General features: G+C 40.8%; 1 protein-coding gene across 13 annotated transcripts in view; it reads left to right on the top strand.

The window, feature by feature from the left end:
- LOC119737423 overlaps positions 1-18332 on the top strand; it is a 49922-nt gene that overhangs the window by 6640 nt on the left and 24950 nt on the right. Inside the window, exons 6-23 of one of the 13 annotated variants that reach the window (XM_038211764.1) lie at positions 1416-1622; positions 1914-2042; positions 2335-2463; positions 2756-2884; positions 4374-4481; positions 4872-5000; positions 5293-5421; positions 6910-7116; positions 7408-7536; positions 7829-7957; positions 9446-9652; positions 9946-10035; positions 11523-11777; positions 13485-13742; positions 13925-14173; positions 15145-15480; positions 17146-17418; positions 17663-17895. In XM_038211764.1, the coding sequence (XP_038067692.1) occupies positions 1416-1622; positions 1914-2042; positions 2335-2463; positions 2756-2884; positions 4374-4481; positions 4872-5000; positions 5293-5421; positions 6910-7116; positions 7408-7536; positions 7829-7957; positions 9446-9652; positions 9946-10035; positions 11523-11777; positions 13485-13742; positions 13925-14173; positions 15145-15480; positions 17146-17418; positions 17663-17895 (3326 nt within the window). Of the gene's footprint in view, positions 1-1415; positions 1623-1913; positions 2043-2334; positions 2464-2755; positions 2885-4373; positions 4581-4871; positions 5001-5292; positions 5422-6909; positions 7117-7407; positions 7537-7828; positions 7958-9445; positions 9653-9945; positions 10036-11522; positions 11778-13484; positions 13743-13924; positions 14174-15144; positions 15481-17145; positions 17419-17662; positions 17896-18332 lie in introns of all 13 variants that reach the window. The other 12 variants (XM_038211765.1, XM_038211763.1, XM_038211769.1 and 9 more) reach the window with 12 other exon arrangements.

Genomic DNA, 18332 nt, shown 5'->3' with positions numbered 1-18332 from the left:
GCGATTGAATTGGCGATTGATGACTGGCTTTGAACTAGTTTAACTGCTGTTGAACTGGTACAAACTGGTTCAACCAGTTCAACATGTCAAACCCAATTAAACCAGTTTAAAAAAGGGAAAAACTAGTTGAAAAGCGACAATCACCAATTTCCCGCCGATTTGGTTCTCGCCGCTGTAAAGATAATAGCTGATGCTGGAAGAACCTGAAACAGTCTACAGCTCAGCTCAGTTATATTGCTTTGGACTACATTATTTTTGAGCGAGGGCTATCAATCATCAGGACATTTGCTTAGTGTTCGCCCGATGGAAATATTATCTTCCTTTAATAATTTATCTTGTTCTTTTTTTGAAAATCATTTTGAAATGTTTTTAATAATATTTTTTGCTTAAATTACACTCTTGAGCCATACAAAAAGTGTGAAGCCCCCGCAAAAAAAATGAATTATCCACACAACAAGGCAGAATGTCAATGCTTTCATAAGTTCTGATGCGGGTTTTAGTAGACATCGTGATAAGTAAGTATGTATTAAATGAAATTATGAGTTTAAACCTACCTGTCACTTCAAGGGAACTATTCTGTAATGTTTATGTTTACGACAAAAAAAAGCTATCCGCATTGTCTTCCGTTGTCATTTTCTCTTATCAAATTTTTGATTTTTCAATATGATTAAAAAAATGATATTGATGATATTGATATCACATTGATATCGAGTAATATTGATATATCAACGGACACTATGGAAATGTCCAAACAGAATTAATCCTAGCCCTGCCATTTAACACATAGTCTGAGTATCACCCGTTCTCCACAGAGCCCTATCTAGCTCCGGTCGAACGTCTGCATCTCCTGACATGCAAATTTATGCAAGCCGCACGCCAGCCAATCGAAGTTGTTTGGTCAATTCGAATGCAGTGTTTTGTAATACAACAACAGCTGGGAGCGCATTCGCGTAACATGATACCGAGCGCCAGGCGCAGTGACAGTTTCTTTTTAATACATGTCTATGATGCGCAACGGGTGAATGACCGAGGACCCGATTGGCCTATAGAAAGCGCCTGCTGATTGGTCAAAATCTAGGAAGTCAAGAGGCGGGGTCTTGCCTAATTAATCAGCAAATCTGTTGACGTAAAATAGACCACGGCTCTTATTACATAGACTATTTAACACAGTGCATCAGATTGCTGCATTGAGCCATCAACAACAGTGCATATTATATGGCCGGATCCTAGACAGTGGGAGCTAGTCCCATTGAACAAAGCCACTTGTATCCTGCTGCAGTTGGCAACTACAGATCTGAGACAGTTGAGCCTATGGAATTATTGACTTGGTGGATCTTGTTACACGGTGTGTTGTTGCATTAGACAGGGTTTTAGACAAAATATTGTTAATGCTGTATTTCTTTGTCTGATGCTAGAATATCAGGATTTGTACACAAAGGAGCCATCCCCAAGCCTGCCATCGACGGTGAAAAACAAGGGAAAGAAACCCTCAGAACCGTTCTGGGCAGCCAAGAACAAGCCACGTAAGACACCCTCTCCGTATGGTAGCAGCGAGAAACTTGATAAGGGAAGCCACAAGCCATCTGGTGGCAGACGTGATGTGAGCGAAAGCTATAACCCAGGTTTGTGAAACATCACCCAGGTGAAAATTCCACTCAAAACTAGTTCAACTGGTTCAACTGGTTTCAACTGGACCAGTTGAATTGGCGATTGATGACTGGCTTTGAACTAGTTTTACTGGTGTTGAACTGGTACAAACTGGTTCGACCAATTCAACCATGTCAAAACCAATTAAACCAGTTTCAAAAAGGTAAACTAGTTCATAAGCAATCACCAATTTCCAGTGCAACTGGTTTCAACTGTCATTTTTGCTTGGGCAGGATATTTTTTAACTTGCTTTTTTTTTTACTCAGAATCGTTCTTTGTAGCCAACAACAAGCCACGCAAGACACCGTCTCTGTACGGCAGCAGTGAGAAGCTTGATAAAGGAAGCCACAATCCATCTGGTGGCAAACGTGATGTGAGTGATAGATATTACCAAGGTCAGTGAAACATCACCCAGGTGACAATTTCCACTCAAAACTAGTACAATTGGTTCAACTGGTTTCAACTGGACCAGTTGAATTGGCGATTGATGACTGGCTTTGAACTAGTTTTACTGGTGTTGAACTGGTACAAACTGGTTCGACCAATTCAACCATGTCAAAACCAATTAAACCAGTTTCAAAAAGGTAAACTAGTTCATAAGCAATCACCAATTTCCAGTGCAACTGGTTTCAACTGTCATTTTTGCTTGGGCAGGATATTTTTTAACTTGCTTTTTTTTTTACTCAGAATCGTTCTTTGTAGCCAACAACAAGCCACGCAAGACACCGTCTCTGTACGGCAGCAGTGAGAAGCTTGATAAAGGAAGCCACAATCCATCTGGTGGCAAACGTGATGTGAGTGATAGATATTACCAAGGTCAGTGAAACATCACCCAGGTGACAATTTCCACTCAAAACTAGTACAATTGGTTCAACTGGTTTCAACTGGACCAGTTGAATTGGCGATTGATGACTGGCTTTGAACTAGTTTTACTGGTGTTGAACTGGTACAAACTGGTTCAACCAATTCAACCATGTCAAAACCAATTAAACCAGTTTCAAAAAGGTAAACTAGTTCATAAGCAATCACCAATTTCCAGTGCAACTGGTTTCAACTGTCATTTTTGCTTGGGCAGGATATTTTTTAACTTGCTTTTTTTTTTACTCAGAATCGTTCTTTGTAGCCAACAACAAGCCACGCAAGACACCCTCTCCGTACGGCAGCAGTGAGAAGCTAGATAAGGGAAGCCACAAGCCATCTGGTGGCAGACGTGATGTGAGCGATAGCTCTAAACCAGGTCAGTGAAACATCACCCAGGTGACAATTTCCACTCAAAACTAGTACAATTGGTTCAACTGGTTTCAACTGGACCAGTTGAATTGGCGATTGATGACTGGCTTTGAACTAGTTTTACTGGTGTTGAACTGGTACAAACTGGTTCAACCAGTTCAACCATGTCAAACCCAATTAAACCAGTTTAAAAAAGGGAAAAACTAGTTGAAAAGCGACAATCACCAATTTCCCGCCAATTTGGTTCCCGCCGCTGTAAAGATAATAGCTGATGCTGGAAGAACCTGAAACAGTCTACAGCTCAGCTCAGTTATGTTGCTTTGGACTACATTTTTTTGAGCGAGGGCTATCAATCATCAGGACATTTGCTTAGTGTTCGCCCGATGGAAATATTATCTTCCTTTAATAATTTATCTTGTTCTTTTTTTGAAAATCATTTTGAAATGTTTTTAATAATATTTTTTGCTTAAATTACACTCTTGAGCCATACAAAAAGTGTGAAGCCCCCGCAAAAAAAATGAATTATCCACACAACAAGGCAGAATGTCAATGCTTTCATAAGTTCTGATGCGGGTTTTAGTAGACATCGTGATAAGCAAGTATGTATTAAATGAAATTATGAGTTTAAACCTACCTGTCACTTCAAGGGAACTATTCTGTAATGTTTATGTTTACAACAAAAAAAAGCTATCCGCATTGTCTTCCGTTGTCATTTTCTCTTATCAAATTTTTGATTTTTCAATATGATTAAAAAAATGATATTGATGATATTGATATCACATTGATATCGAGTAATATTGATATATCAACGGACACTATGGAAATGTCCAAACAGAATTAATCCTAGCCCTGCCATTTAACACATAGTCTGAGTATCACCCGTTCTCCACAGAGCCCTATCTAGCTCCGGTCGAACGTCTGACATCTCCTGACATGCAAATTTATGCAAGCCGCACGCCAGCCAATCGGAGTGGATTGGTTAATTCGAATGCAGTGTTTTGTAATACAACAACAGCTGGGAGCGCATTCGCGTAACATGATACCGAGCGCCAGGCGCCGTGACAGTTTCTTTTTAATACATGTCTATGATGCGCAACGGGTGAATGACCGAAGACCCGATTGGCCTATAGAAAGCGCCTGCTGATTGGTCAAAATCTAGGAAGTCAAGAGGCGGGGTCTTGCCTATATAATCAGCAAATCTGTTGACGTAAAATAGACCACGGCTCTTATTACATAGACTATTTAACACAGTGCATCAGATTGCTGCATTGAGCCATTAGCAACAGTGCATATTATATGGCCGGATCCTAGACAGTGGGAGCTAGTCCCATTGAACAAAGCCACTTGTATCCTGCTGCAGTTGGCAACTACAGATCTGAGACAGTTGAGCCTATGGAATTATTGACTTGGTGGATCTTGTCACACGGTGTGTTGTTGCATTAGACAGGGTTTTAGACAAAATATTGTTAATGCTGTATTTCTTTGTCTGATGCTAGAATATCAGGATTTGTACACAAAGGAGCCATCCCCAAGCCTGCCATCGACGGCGAAAAACAAGGGAAAGAAACCCTCAGAACCGTTCTGGGCAGCCAAGAACAAGCCACGTAAGACACCCTCTCCGTATGGTAGCAGCGAGAAACTTGATAAGGGAAGCCACAAGCCATCTGGTGGCAGACGTGATGTGAGCGAAAGCTATAACCCAGGTCAGTGAAACATCACCCAGGTGAAAATTCCACTCAAAACTAGTTCAACTGGTTCAACTGGTTTCAACTGGACCAGTTGAATTGGCGATTGATGTCTGGCTTTGAACTAGTTTTACTGGTGTTGAACTGGTACAAAATGGTTCAACCAATTCAACCATGTCAAAACCAATTAAACCAGTTTCAAAAAGGTAAACTAGTTCATAAGCAATCACCAATTTCCAGTGCAACTGGTTTCAACTGTCATTTTTGCTTGGGCAGGATATTTTTTAACTTGCTTTTTTTTTTACTCAGAATCGTTCTTTGTAGCCAACAACAAGCCACGCAAGACACCGTCTCTGTACGGCAGCAGTGAGAAGCTTGATAAGGGAAGCCACAATCCATCTGGTGGCAAACGTGATGTGAGTGATAGATATTACCAAGGTCAGTGAAACATCACCCAGGTGACAATTTCCACTCAAAACTAGTACAATTGGTTCAACTGGTTTCAACTGGACCAGTTGAATTGGCGATTGATGACTGGCTTTGAACTAGTTTTACTGGTGTTGAACTGGTACAAACTGGTTCAACCAATTCAACCATGTCAAAACCAATTAAACCAGTTTCAAAAAGGTAAACTAGTTCATAAGCAATCACCAATTTCCAGTGCAACTGGTTTCAACTGTCATTTTTGCTTGGGCAGGATATTTTTTAACTTGCTTTTTTTTTTACTCAGAATCGTTCTTTGTAGCCAACAACAAGCCACGCAAGACACCCTCTCCGTACGGCAGCAGTGAGAAGCTAGATAAGGGAAGCCACAAGCCATCTGGTGGCAGACGTGATGTGAGCGATAGCTCTAAACCAGGTCAGTGAAACATCACCCAGGTGACAATTTCCACTCAAAACTAGTACAATTGGTTCAACTGGTTTCAACTGGACCAGTTGAATTGGCGATTGATGACTGGCTTTGAACTAGTTTTACTGGTGTTGAACTGGTACAAACTGGTTCAACCAGTTCAACCATGTCAAACCCAATTAAACCAGTTTAAAAAAGGGAAAAACTAGTTGAAAAGCGACAATCACCAATTTCCCGCCAATTTGGTTCCCGCCGCTGTAAAGATAATAGCTGATGCTGGAAGAACCTGAAACAGTCTACAGCTCAGCTCAGTTATGTTGCTTTGGACTAAATTTTTTTGAGCGAAGGCTATCAATCAGCAGGACATTTGCTTAGTGTTCGCCCGATGGAAATATTATCTTCCTTTAATAATTTATCTTGTTCTTTTTTTGAAAATCATTTTGAAATGTTTTTAATAATATTTTTTGCTTAAATTACACTCTTGAGCCATACAAAAAGTGTGAAGCCCCCGCAAAAAAATGAATTATCCACACAACAAGGCAGAATGTCAATGCTTTCATAAGTTCTGATGCGGGTTTTAGTAGACATCGTGATAAGCAAGTATGTATTAAATGAAATTATGAGTTTAAACCTACCTGTCACTTCAAGGGAACTATTCTGTAATGTTTATGTTTACGACAAGAAAAAGCTATCCGCATTGTCTTCCGTTGTCATTTTCTCTTATCAAATTTTTGATTTTTCAATATGATTAAAAAAATGATATTGATGATATTGATATCACATTGATATCGAGTAATATTGATATATCAACGGACACTATGGAAATGTCCAAACAGAATTAATCCTAGCCCTGCCATTTAACACATAGTCTGAGTATCACCCGTTCTCCACAGAGCCCTATCTAGCTCCGGTCGAACGTCTGACATCTCCTGACATGCAAATTTATGCAAGCCGCACGCCAGCCAATCGGAGTGGATTGGTTAATTCGAATGCAGTGTTTTGTAATACAACAACAGCTGGGAGCGCATTCGTGTAACATGATACCGAGCGCCAGGCGCCGTGACAGTTTCTTTTTAATACATGTCTATGATGCGCAACGGGTGAATGACCGAAGACCCGATTGGCCTATAGAAAGCGCCTGCTGATTGGTCAAAATCTAGGAAGTCAAGAGGCGGGGTCTTGCCTATATAATCAGCAAATCTGTTGACGCAAAATAGACCACGGCTCTTATTACATAGACTATTTAACACAGTGCATCAGATTGCTGCATTGAGCCATTAGCAACAGTGCATATTATATGGCCGGATCCTAGACAGTGGGAGCTAGTCCCATTGAACAAAGCCACTTGTATCCTGCTGCAGTTGGCAACTACAGATCTGAGACAGTTGAGCCTATGGAATTATTGACTTGGTGGATCTTGTCACACAGTGTGTTGTTGCATTAGACAGGGTTTTAGACAAAATATTGTTAATGCTGTATTTCTTTGTCTGATGCTAGAATATCAGGATTTGTACACAAAGGAGCCATCCCCAAGCCTGCCATCGACGGCGAAAAACAAGGGAAAGAAACCCTCAGAACCGTTCTGGGCAGCCAAGAACAAGCCACGTAAGACACCCTCTCCGTATGGTAGCAGCGAGAAACTTGATAAGGGAAGCCACAAGCCATCTGGTGGCAGACGTGATGTGAGCGAAAGCTATAACCCAGGTCAGTGAAACATCACCCAGGTGAAAATTCCACTCAAAACTAGTTCAACTGGTTCAACTGGTTTCAACTGGACCAGTTGAATTGGCGATTGATGTCTGGCTTTGAACTAGTTTTACTGGTGTTGAACTGGTACAAAATGGTTCAACCAATTCAACCATGTCAAAACCAATTAAACCAGTTTCAAAAAGGTAAACTAGTTCATAAGCAATCACCAATTTCCAGTGCAACTGGTTTCAACTGTCATTTTTGCTTGGGCAGGATATTTTTTAACTTGCTTTTTTTTTTACTCAGAATCGTTCTTTGTAGCCAACAACAAGCCACGCAAGACACCGTCTCTGTACGGCAGCAGTGAGAAGCTTGATAAAGGAAGCCACAATCCATCTGGTGGCAAACGTGATGTGAGTGATAGATATTACCAAGGTCAGTGAAACATCACCCAGGTGACAATTTCCACTCAAAACTAGTACAATTGGTTCAACTGGTTTCAACTGGACCAGTTGAATTGGCGATTGATGACTGGCTTTGAACTAGTTTTACTGGTGTTGAACTGGTACAAACTGGTTCAACCAATTCAACCATGTCAAAACCAATTAAACCAGTTTCAAAAAGGTAAACTAGTTCATAAGCAATCACCAATTTCCAGTGCAACTGGTTTCAACTGTCATTTTTGCTTGGGCAGGATATTTTTTAACTTGCTTTTTTTTTTACTCAGAATCGTTCTTTGTAGCCAACAACAAGCCACGCAAGACACCCTCTCCGTACGGCAGCAGTGAGAAGCTAGATAAGGGAAGCCACAAGCCATCTGGTGGCAGACGTGATGTGAGCGATAGCTCTAAACCAGGTCAGTGAAACATCACCCAGGTGACAATTTCCACTCAAAACTAGTACAATTGGTTCAACTGGTTTCAACTGGACCAGTTGAATTGGCGATTGATGACTGGCTTTGAACTAGTTTTACTGGTGTTGAACTGGTACAAACTGGTTCAACCAGTTCAACCATGTCAAACCCAATTAAACCAGTTTAAAAAAGGGAAAAACTAGTTGAAAAGCGACAATCACCAATTTCCCGCCAATTTGGTTCCCGCCGCTGTAAAGATAATAGCTGATGCTGGAAGAACCTGAAACAGTCTACAGCTCAGCTCAGTTATGTTGCTTTGGACTACATTTTTTTGAGCGAGGGCTATCAATCATCAGGACATTTGCTTAGTGTTCGCCCGATGGAAATATTATCTTCCTTTAATAATTTATCTTGTTCTTTTTTTGAAAATCATTTTGAAATGTTTTTAATAATATTTTTTGCTTAAATTACACTCTTGAGTCATACAAAAAGTGTGAAGCCCCCGCAAAAAAAATGAATTATCCACACAACAAGGCAGAATGTCAATGCTTTCATAAGTTCTGATGCGGGTTTTAGTAGACATCGTGATAAGCAAGTATGTATTAAATGAAATTATGAGTTTAAACCTACCTGTCACTTCAAGGGAACTATTCTTTAATGTTTATGTTTACGACAAAAAAAAGCTATCCGCATTGTCTTCCGTTGTCATTTTCTCTTATCAAATTTTTGATTTTTCAATATGATTAAAAAAATGATATTGATGATATTGATATCACATTGATATCGAGTAATATTGATATATCAACGGACACTATGGAAATGTCCAAACAGAATTAATCCTAGCCCTGCCATTTAACACATAGTCTAAGTATCACCCGTTCTCCACAGAGCCCTATCTAGCTCCGGTCGAACGTCTGACATCTCCTGACATGCAAATTTATGCAAGCCACACGCCAGCCAATCGGAGTTGTTTGGTAATTCGAATGCAGTGTTTTGTAATACAACAACAGCTGGGAGCGCATTCGCGTAACATGATACCGAGCGCCAGGCGCCGTGACAGTTTCTTTTTAATACATGTCTATGATGCGCAACGGGTGAATGACCGAAGACCCGATTGGCCTATAGAAAGCGCCTGCTGATTGGTCAAAATCTAGGAAGTCAAGAGGCGGGGTCTTGCCTATATAATCAGCAAATCTGTTGACGCAAAATAGACCACAGCTCTTATTACATAGACTATTTAACACAGTGCATCAGATTGCTGCATTGAGCCATCAGCAACAGTGCATATTATATGGCCGGATCCTAGACAGTGGGAGCTAGTCCCATTGAACAAAGCCACTTGTATCTTGCTGCAGTTGGCAACTACAGATCTGAGACAGTTGAGCCTATGGAATTATTGACTTGGTGGATCTTGTTACACGGTGTGTTGTTGCATTAGACAGGGTTTTAGACAAAATATTGTTAATGCTGTATTTCTTTGTCTGATGCTAGAATATCAGGATTTGTACACAAAGGAGCCATCCCCAAGCCTGCCATCGACGGCGAAAAACAAGGGAAAGAAACCCTCAGAACCGTTCTGGGCAGCCAAGAACAAGCCACGTAAGACACCCTCTCCGTATGGTAGCAGCGAGAAACTTGATAAGGGAAGCCACAAGCCATCTGGTGGCAGACGTGATGTGAGCGATAGCTATAACCCAGGTCAGTGAAACATCACCCAGGTGAAAATTCCACTCAAAACTAGTTCAACTGGTTCAACTGGTTTCAACTAGACCAGTTGAATTGGCGATTGATGTCTAGCTTTGAACTAGTTTTACTGGTGTTGAACTGGTACAAACCGGTTCAACCAATTCAACCATGTCAAAACCAATTAAACCAGTTTCAAAAAGGTAAACTAGTTCATAAGCAATCACCAATTTCCAGTGCAACTGGTTTCAACTGTCATTTTTGCTTGGGCAGGATATTTTTTAACTTGCTTTTTTTTTTTTACACAGAATCGTTCTTTGGCAGCAGTGAGAAGCTAGGTAAGGGAAGCCACAAGCCATCTGGTGGCAGACGTGATGTGAGCGATAGCTATAACCCAGGTCAGTGAAACACCATGGAAAAGTTTTAACTTGTATTTTTTTTACCCGAGGCTCTTTGAGGTATTATATTTGCGTTTAATAAAATCCTAGTTTTCATTACCATAAATTATAATAACAATACACTGTGAACCGGAAATGTCAAAACACTTTTGTTTCTGACTGAATGCCTGAAACATCAACAATGGCGATTATGTTTCAGACATTTGGTCACTATTTGTCACTAACAGGTTTCTTGATATAGGCTTACATTTCAGATATTTTGAGGTGAACAGAATGTCTGAAAAGTGAGTGGTTTTAACAGGTTTAGGTTTCAGACCATCAAAAAAGTCTGAAATGTAAGAAGAGATTAAAAAATGTCTGAAACAGCAACCAAATGTCTCAAATATAATCCCCCACAAATCTCAGACATTTTGTCCCGAACAAAAGCAATTTCAGACACTTAGTCACTATTTCAGAATTTGTTTGAATCCCTTACGTTTGATGGTCTGAAACGTAAGCCCATACAAAAATTGGCGTGTCAGTCACCTGAAAATTTCTGAAACCTAGCAGGTTTCTTGATACAGGCTTACATTTTTCGATATTTTTGAAATGTATATAAGAGGAGTTGAAAAAATGTCTGAAACAGTAACCAAATGTCTAAAATATCATTCCCATCAGACATTTAGTCCGGAACAAAAGTGTTTCAGACCATTCTGGTTCATAGTGATTATAACAATTTTCAATTTCCTTACATTCAAGTAATCAACTGAAATATCAGTGGGACACATTTCTTCATCCTTGGGAGACTTCTCTCCTTTATTTTCATAAGGAATTTTCACGTTCTATTGCATGTGTACCTACATGTAGCCTGCACATATTCTTCATGTTTTTGTATCATTGTCAGCATCCAAAGCTCACAAGACAGATACTTGTCAGGATACATCAGAAGAACTTCAATTTGCTTCAGGCCATTAGTCTGGCATCCAGTCAACTCTGCTTGGTAACACTAGATGGCTCTTTGAGAACACTCATGAGAGCTCTTGTGTGCTCGGTACATGAACGTTGTAGTCAAGTCCATCAGATAGCCTCACAAGTCCAGCAAAAGTCCTCCTCCAAGTCAAGTCAGAAGATATTCTAGTGAACTATGACAAAAGCATTCCTTTTTTATTGTTCACCACATGTTACCTATGACTGGACTTGCGATTTAGTTTTGCCCAGACTTGAGACGGACTTGTATTGGACTTGACTACAACACGGCAAATGCACAGAGACACTTGACATGCATAGTTGATGGGAAACCACTTCTGTTGAACTTTACTTCTGTTTTCTTGAAACTCAAACTTCACATCCTGGTCACTGAGATTTTTGTAGACAAACTTGCAGGGTTCACATGAGACAATGTTTTTCAACAGAATGTGCAAAAATGTTGGTTTTTTTATAACATGGGCACTGTTTAAACAAATAGGACATGAACTCAATTACAGTCAGCTGCTTTATTTATAAAACAGATTTTCTTGAGGAGGATGTGGTTGAAGAAGTTGTGAAGACAATTTGCAAGGACTGGAGGACAGTTGGCTTTTCTCTATATCTGAGAAGAGAAGAAATGGACAGAATTGCAGCAGACTGTGAAACGGAGAAAGAACGCACAGCGGAAATGCTGAGAGCCTGGCAGAGGAAAGGAACTGGATATGATAATATTTCCCGACTGGCTGATGCTTGTCGGAGATGTAACTTCAGTGAACTTGCCAATAAGTTGGATCAAGGTAATAAATACCCAGGTTCACAAGTATATGTACCATTATGAAATATTCATAAACACCGGAGACAGTTTACCCAATCCTGTCGGTTGAGAGCCCTGTCGTGTGGGTGGTTTTAAACTACTGGTACTACTACTACTGCGTTCAGCACTACATCGCGCAGTGCTCGCTGCATGAGCCGATTTCCATATAAGGAGATATTTTAGCACTATGTGCGTGATGAGGCATTTATACTGTACACATGGCAAGAGGGGTTTTTCACAAAGCATGCAGTAAAATTTCCCTCAGTGGTCTTAGAAATAGACTGAGTACCATGCTGCATTACAAAAATGTACACATCGAATCATTGCTTTTTGGGGGAAAAAATGATAATATTTTCTAATCTTAAAAATGATTAATCTAAATTTAACTCTTATAAAAAAAAAACACACCATGGTTCGAAAATTACATCGGTTACGTGGAAGTAAAATGTATCAGATTTTCGCGAAAGGTATTAAAAAAACAGCAGAGCAAAATAAAGGCTCTGCGCATTTGCAATTAAATTGCTCCAGAGCAAGGAACATAGATAAGTATAATACGTGCAAATGATTAGACGCAACACACAGATGCGACGGTCGCGAAAGTCCATCACCGTTTCGGTGATCACATTAAATGCCTCTTTGGCATTCCTGTTTCGCCAAAAGCGGCATTTAATTGGTGATGGACTTTCGCGATCGGTGATGGTCTTTCGCAATCGGTGATCAAAGCTGCGATGACCAGTCGTTGAGTAAAAGTCCATCACCGATTGCGAAAGTCCATCACCGATCGTGAATATGCATCACCAGTAAAAGTCCATCACCGATTGCGAAAGTCCATCACCGATCGTGAATACGCATCACCAGTAAAAGTCCATCACCGATCTCAAAAGTCCATCACCGATCGTGAATATGCATCACTGATTGCAAAAGTGTATCACCGATTCGATGATCACATTAAATGCCTCTTTGGCGTTCCATAGTTGTTGTGTCTGTTTTTAGACAGACAGAATTTATGTACTAATTTTCCATTTGAATATACACTCGAGTAGCTCCGAATAACAGCAAAAGTAAAGTGACATTCATTGAAATATTTATATTGAAGATTTACTGCTATTAGGAACAAGGTCAGTAATACTCTAATAATACCATTTTTTTCTTTTTTTAAAACTTTTTGAGCCAGGGTGAGGACAGGCACTGTTAAAATCTAGATGAAACTCTGGGGAGTTGAGGTTGGCTTGGAATAAGCCTCCGTTCTGATGATGTCACACTTGTTTATGTGTGCGCATTTCTATAGGAGGCTGGTGGAGGCCAGACGGTTCGTAGCTCCATAGAAAAGCACACTTGTAAACAAAGTTTGACGTCATCAGTTCCTTAACCAAAAGGCCAAAATGGAGGCCATTTTTCTCTGGAAATTAATTACATGTACCTGGTTTACAGGTATCAATATTCATGATGAAGAAAACATGATTCCAAATGACTGCGAAGGTCAATCAATGACTTGCATGGAAAGTTGCTTCAAATTGATTAAAACATCCAGCCTAATTTGATTTCAGGAAAAATTTAGATTGGCATGACTGCTAAACACCTGTCTGAAACGGTCTGAAAGCTTTTGGTTTAGATAATATTGTTGTGGGCTGTCAATACAAGTGGTGGCATTTAAACTATGACAAATAAATCCCTTTGCATTGTTGGACAGGCTTGGATGAGACATTGCTGTGTAAGATAGCCAGTGACATACCTCCGGAGAAAGCCAGAGTTTTTGGCATGTTCCTGAATTTCTCTGATGAAGAAATGGATCTGTTTGAGGTTGAGACACCACACCCGCTGCCCCGTCTACGCTTCATGCTGGCCAAATGGCGGACCAGGCAGTCTCATAACTCAGACAAGATTATGCTGTTGAGTAACGCATTGCAGAGCTGTGGGCTCAGACAGTTGGCGCTGGAGGTTGCCAGAGGTGAGCTAGAATGAAAAACCAAAAAATTCACCTTTCCGTGGATTTATATTGAAGATTTACTGCTATTTAGGAGTTTGGAGGCCCCTAAACCAGAGGTCCCAAGCCCCATTGGTTTTGGTAGTTGCTTAAAATAGCAAAATGCCTCGTGTAATGCTGCCCTAACTTACTTTTTTCCTTTTAAGGCCTGGATGATGACATCATGCTCTCGTTTGCCGTCCATATCGGCCACAACTGGAAGATTCTCGCAACAACTCTTCATTTAGATGTCAACGTCATCAAGCAGTTGGCAGATTTTTCTGAGGACAAGCAGCCCTATCAGATGCTGATGTTGTGGCGGAGGAGACAGGATCGCAGTGTGGACGTGCTAGGGGCCCTGGCCAAGGGACTACGGGACAGTGGGCTCCCTGATCTAGCATATGACCTGGTGCAAGGTACATGCGTATGGGCTCACGCTTATGGGACAAGCCATGTCCAAGTACTGGTTCGCACGCGTGCATTGCAAAGTACATGTACACATGACTTATTTTATTCTGAATATGCACAAAGTTATGGCTCTTTGTGTGAATATCTCCTAGTGATCTCCCCTAACTTTCCTTTTCTTTCCATTTTGAGGGGGTGATTGTTCAAGGACCCCAATTAATTATCTTCCAGTAAGCTTGAATCCTTGATCCTGACTGGTCGATCCGTGGCAACAAGACGTGTTGCTTACAACTATGTAGCACGGCTACGGTCCACACCGAACACTGCATATTGTGCTATTTTAAGATGTTCGCACCATTCTTCGCAACACGCAAGTGTAACACCATAACCGCTGAAAAGTTCTGTCTTTGCTGTGCGTCAAGTTTGCTTGAGCATAAATTTGTTGTCCCACTCACACTCGTGGAATGTGGAAAATGTAATGTGTCTGCGTCCGACATACCACTCGGCCCAGACACAGATACACAACATTATTCCGTGTTCCATTCGAGCTTGTGGAATAGCTGGGTGGCATGGGCGGCTTGTGCGTAAAGCGTTCGCCTCTCACCAAGGTGACCACGGTTCGAATCCTGGCCGCGGATCGCATGTGAGCAGAGTTGTGCGTTGGTTCTCTCCTGTGCCACGAGGGTTTTTCTCTGTGAATTGACTTTAGATTTACTTATGCCTGGACTTGTCACCAGAGTTTCTGATGGACTTGACTGCAACACCGATTGTATAAATTCAAACATTGGTAACTTCTATCCATAAACTAACCAAGACTGCTTTATCTTGGCATTTTACAATTAGGCCTATAATGTCCAAATATGAGGGAATTTGGAGGATTTAGTTGTGTCGGAATTACTGTTTTGTCTTTTTTAACATCTTCACCATGTAAACCACATTAACCACAAATTGGCTTTGTATGTTTGTTTATGTGATGCGGCAGGAGTCACTGATGAAATGCTCGGCAAGTTAGCCGTAATGATAGGAGACAAGTGGGAGGCCGTAGCTCAGTTTCTGGGATTCAACGAGGAGGAACTCAAGGAACTCAAGAGTGACAGGAATGCTGAAACTGTCACCATCACCAACATGCTGACAAAGTGGAGGGAGCGCCATGACTACACCAGGGACCGGTTTGGCTTTCTCATGGAGGCACTGAGGGCCTGCGGCCTGGGCAACATCGCCGAGTCATTCGAAGAAGATAGACGTAGACTGGAGCAGTCTAAGAAGGTTGCTCCTAGTGCGAAGACGGAAGAACACCCTGGATATGCCAAAGACAAAGGTAAACTTTCTTTAGCTTGTGTTTATAATGAATTATTAATGATTTAATATCATTTGTCAGAATTCTTGTCAGAAAACTTAATCAAATTATTTGCTCAACATCATCATTATCAGCCTTAATCATCCCACTGCTTGGCAAAGGTCTCTGTCATTGCAAGCAAGCCAAGGCCGTAGGAAGCGGTACGGCAGGTACGGCTATAGCCGTACCAATAATAACAGGCCTATATTTTTTTTAAATGTATACAAGGCCTTGCATGGCCCCAAGGGTGGATCAGACTTGTACTTGTGTTTTCTTAAAAAGAAGTTTTCTAAATGAAAAAAATAGCAAGGAAGAACCGGTTTTGTGCAAGCAAAATTCAGGGAATAATCCGTTGAAGTTAATATCTTGTTGAAAAATTCCAAAATCATTCAAAGAAAGTAATTACCGCCTTGAATCAGAGTTTATGAAGGGACGGAAAGTGGGATTTGCTATCAACAAGGCTGGGATGTGAATCAAATTGGAGGACGAGAGACTCTGCGAGCTGATGTATTTTTTTAGAAAGAGAAAAAAACTTAACAAATATGATCGGCAGTTCAATCATGTACACACACTGGTATCCATACAGGTGAATTAAGTCTTAAATATTCGGAAATCTTCCCTACAAGCTGGTTGCAAAAAAAAAAAGTTTTTAAAAAAATACATCAGCCCGCAAAGCCTCTTGTCCTGCAATTTGGGGGGGGGGGTATATAACCCCCTAAAAGGTCAACACGTGTTTTTCACCGGACACTTGGCCTCCGTAAAATCAAATAGTGTGGGGGGGGGGGGGGGGGGGGCTGGTACCATCTTCCAACATAGGGCACGCTCTTCAAAACTGATGAATATATGCTAACTATGCATTATGTGCCCCTGTGCCCCTTTTCAGGGCGTATTGTATGGGTTTTGGGGGCTTTGTTATCATATTCCTCGTTTATATCAAAACTGTCTATACCATTATTGGAAAATGGTTACTTCTAAGGAATAGAAAGATACTTTAAGGGCATTTTTTTTATCTCGAAGGGGCACTTTTATGCTCGAGGCGAGGGGGCACATTTATGGACGCAAAAGGGGCACTTGGGAAAATTTTGGGGGGGGGCAATTCAATTGATCCTGGACTTATTGCATAAATGTATAAATAGTTATCTCTGATACATATGTCTCTTCCAGGCTGCTGTCCTCATTTTCACAACCAACACCAACATCTTGACTGACGTCTCCCTCTCTTACCGTTTGCCATATAGTGCTTGCCATTCTGTTGTGAGTCAGCTCCATCTTTCATCCTCTTTTCTTGCCAGGTGTCCTGTTCATCTCCATTTATTCTTTTTTGCTGTAACCATCACCTCAATCACATCAGCTACTTGTTATTTATTTAATTTTTCCAATTGATATTTCATAAGAAATTCTGTCTGTAGATATGAATACATTTATTCAAGTTGTATTGATTCATATTTTAACGTTTCAAGCAACTTGTATGAACTTTTACATTATTTTTTTCATGTGCGTTTTGACAAAAATGGTAAGATGAAATAGGAAAATATGAAAACTTCACATATTGCAGGATTAAGAATTAACAAATGAAAACAAACTTCAAACGAAACAAGTGGAGGTGCTGTTTTTAAACTTGCGTCACATTTTTTGTTGGTATTGTAGATCGTTTGGAACGAAACCTCGACAGAGAAATCCTGGTGAAAGTCTCCCAGCACGTTAACTTCAGGGAGTTGTGTAGGGTCATTGATTTCCCCACAGAAGATGCAATTTACATTAAAAAGTCCTACCGGCGAAATGAGCAGAGAGTTTTCCAAGTGCTGGACAGTTGGAAACGCCGCGGGGAGGGAGGAAATCGAAGCATGAGTGAACTGCTTCAAGTCCTAGCTCAACTGGGATGCAAACCGGCTGTCATTGATGAAATCATGAGGAAAGATGGTAAGTTTTTATACAAGTCTTCTTCACTAGACCAAGGTTATGTATGTTGTGCATGACTGCAAGATTAAAGATGTGCTGTCGTAGCTCTTCAACAATTTCAGGATTTTTTTCGTCATGATGAATTTTATTACTGGAATATTTCAATAAAAAAAACCGAGACAATTTATCTTCAGTTATTGGCGTCAGATAAAAGAAACTTTCGGCAAATCCCTGATTTGTTTTTCTCTCTGATAATCTTTGGCAGCTGCCGATGACAAGGAGGAAGTCAATCCAATGAAGCAACACCCAGCAGAGTACACCACCATCATCTTCCCCTCCCTGACTGACGAACCCCAGGACGAACCCTGTAACCCTGACCTCGAGGTCAACTCTATGGTTGAGGTGAAGCCCTCGGATAAGACCCTGTTTGGGGTCATACGCTGGATAGGTGTGCTGGTAGGAAGCAAGAGTAACAAGCCTGTTGCCGGCATTGAACTGGTAGGTGGAAGAACATGACCTCAGCCCGCCATTGTGAAAATTATGTTGTCCGACTTTATTCAAAATCATATGGCAACTCTAACAATTCTGTCACTAGTAAAGTAGAATTCATTTACTTCAAACAAGAAGCTGTGAGTGTCTTGTATCAACCTTGATTAGATATGTTATAACAGGCTCAACGGCAATCACGATTTGCTGGTGAAATCGGTAGTTTTCAGTCTTAAGTCGCTACACCATAAGGTACGCCACCTAAAATGATTGCGCAAGTTATGCCATAGCTTATTGCAAAAGTCGCTGACTTACGCACTATGAGACTTTCATGAATGGTTTCATAAGTGAAATTTTGCGCAACATACGCAATAAATTGTGGCGCAAGCGGAGTTGCGCCATTGCGTAAAGTTTCATGAAATCAGCTGCAGGACCCCATTTGACAGAGC

The sequence above is a fragment of the Patiria miniata genome, unplaced genomic scaffold, assembly GCF_015706575.1.
Source record: "Patiria miniata isolate m_02_andy unplaced genomic scaffold, ASM1570657v1 HiC_scaffold_3, whole genome shotgun sequence".
Classification (NCBI taxonomy): domain Eukaryota; kingdom Metazoa; phylum Echinodermata; class Asteroidea; order Valvatida; family Asterinidae; genus Patiria; species Patiria miniata.
This window is presented reverse-complemented; position numbering and strand designations above follow the sequence as displayed.